This window comes from Triplophysa rosa, unplaced genomic scaffold (assembly GCF_024868665.1).
Source record: "Triplophysa rosa unplaced genomic scaffold, Trosa_1v2 scaffold1151, whole genome shotgun sequence".
NCBI classification, from domain to species: Eukaryota; Metazoa; Chordata; class Actinopteri; order Cypriniformes; family Nemacheilidae; genus Triplophysa; species Triplophysa rosa.
The window spans coordinates 1-1,096 of record NW_026634074.1 but is presented as its reverse complement, the minus strand read 5'-3'; the positions used below and the strand labels follow the sequence as shown (position 1 = coordinate 1,096).

Genomic DNA, 1,096 nt, shown 5'->3' with positions numbered 1-1,096 from the left:
TTCTTCTGAGGGGAGTGAGCGACTGTGTTCTTCTGAGGGGGGTGACTGATTGTGTTCTTCTGAGGGGAGTGAGCGACTGTGTTCTTCTGAGGGGAGTAAGCGACTTTGTTCATCTGAGGGTAGTGAGCGACTGTGTTCTTCTGAGGGGACTGTTTGACTGTGTTCTTCTGAGGGGAGTGTTTGACTGTATTTTTCTGAGGGGGATGACTGACTGTGTTTATCTGAAGGGAGTGAGAAACTGTGTTCTTTTGAGGGGGGTGACTGACTGTGTTTATCTGAGGGGAGTGAGCGACTGTGTTTATCTGAGGGTAGTGAGTGACTGTGTTCTTCTGAGGGGACTGTTTGACTATGTTCTTTTGAGGTAAGTGAGAGGCTGTGTTCTTCTGAGTGGATTGTATGACTGTTTTCTTCTGAGGGGAGTGATCGACTGTGTTGTTCTGAGGGGAGTGAGTGGCTGTGTTCTTCTGAGGAGATTATTTGACTGTGTTGTTCTGAGGGGAGTGAGTGACTGTGTTCATCTGAGGGGAGTGTTTGGCTGTGTTCTGAGAGGAGGGAGCGCCTGTGTTCTTCTAAAGGGAGTGTTTGGCTGTGTTCTTCTGAGGGGAATGATCGTCTGTGTTCCTCTGAGGGGAGTGTTTGACCATGTTCTTCTGAGTGGAGTGATCGACTGTGTTCTTCTGAGTGGACTGATGGACTGTGCTCTTCTGGGGGGAGTGATGGACTGTGTTCTTCTGAGGGTAGTGATCGACTGTGTTCTTCTAAGGGGAGTGTTTGGCTGTGTTCTTCTATGGGGACTGTTCGGCTGTGTTCTGAGAGGAGGGAGCACCTGTCTTCTTCTGAAGGGAGTGGTTGGTTGTGTTCTTCTGACAGGATTGTCTGACTGTGTTCTTCTGAGGGGAGTGATTTACTATGTTCTTCTGAGGTGAGTGATTGGCTGTGTTCTTCTGAGGGGAGTGATTGGCTGTGTTCTTCTGAGGGGAGTGATTGGCTGTGTCCTTCAAAGGGAAGTGAGTGGCTGTGTTCTTCTGTGGAAAGTGATCGACTATGTTCTATTGAGGGGATTGTTTCACTGTGTTCTTCTGAGGGAAGTGAGTGG

The 1,096-nt window shown here is 48.8% G+C and overlaps 1 protein-coding gene across 1 annotated transcript; it reads right to left on the bottom strand.

Moving 5' to 3' along the window:
• Positions 1-3: 3 nt before the first annotated feature.
• Positions 4-1,092, bottom strand: LOC130549404 (histone-lysine N-methyltransferase 2D-like; the record flags this gene model as incomplete). Its single annotated transcript, XM_057326622.1, has 1 exon — positions 4-1,092. A coding segment is annotated over one exon (1,089 nt), but the record flags the coding sequence as incomplete, so codon positions are not given.
• Positions 1,093-1,096: the final 4 nt, after the last annotated feature.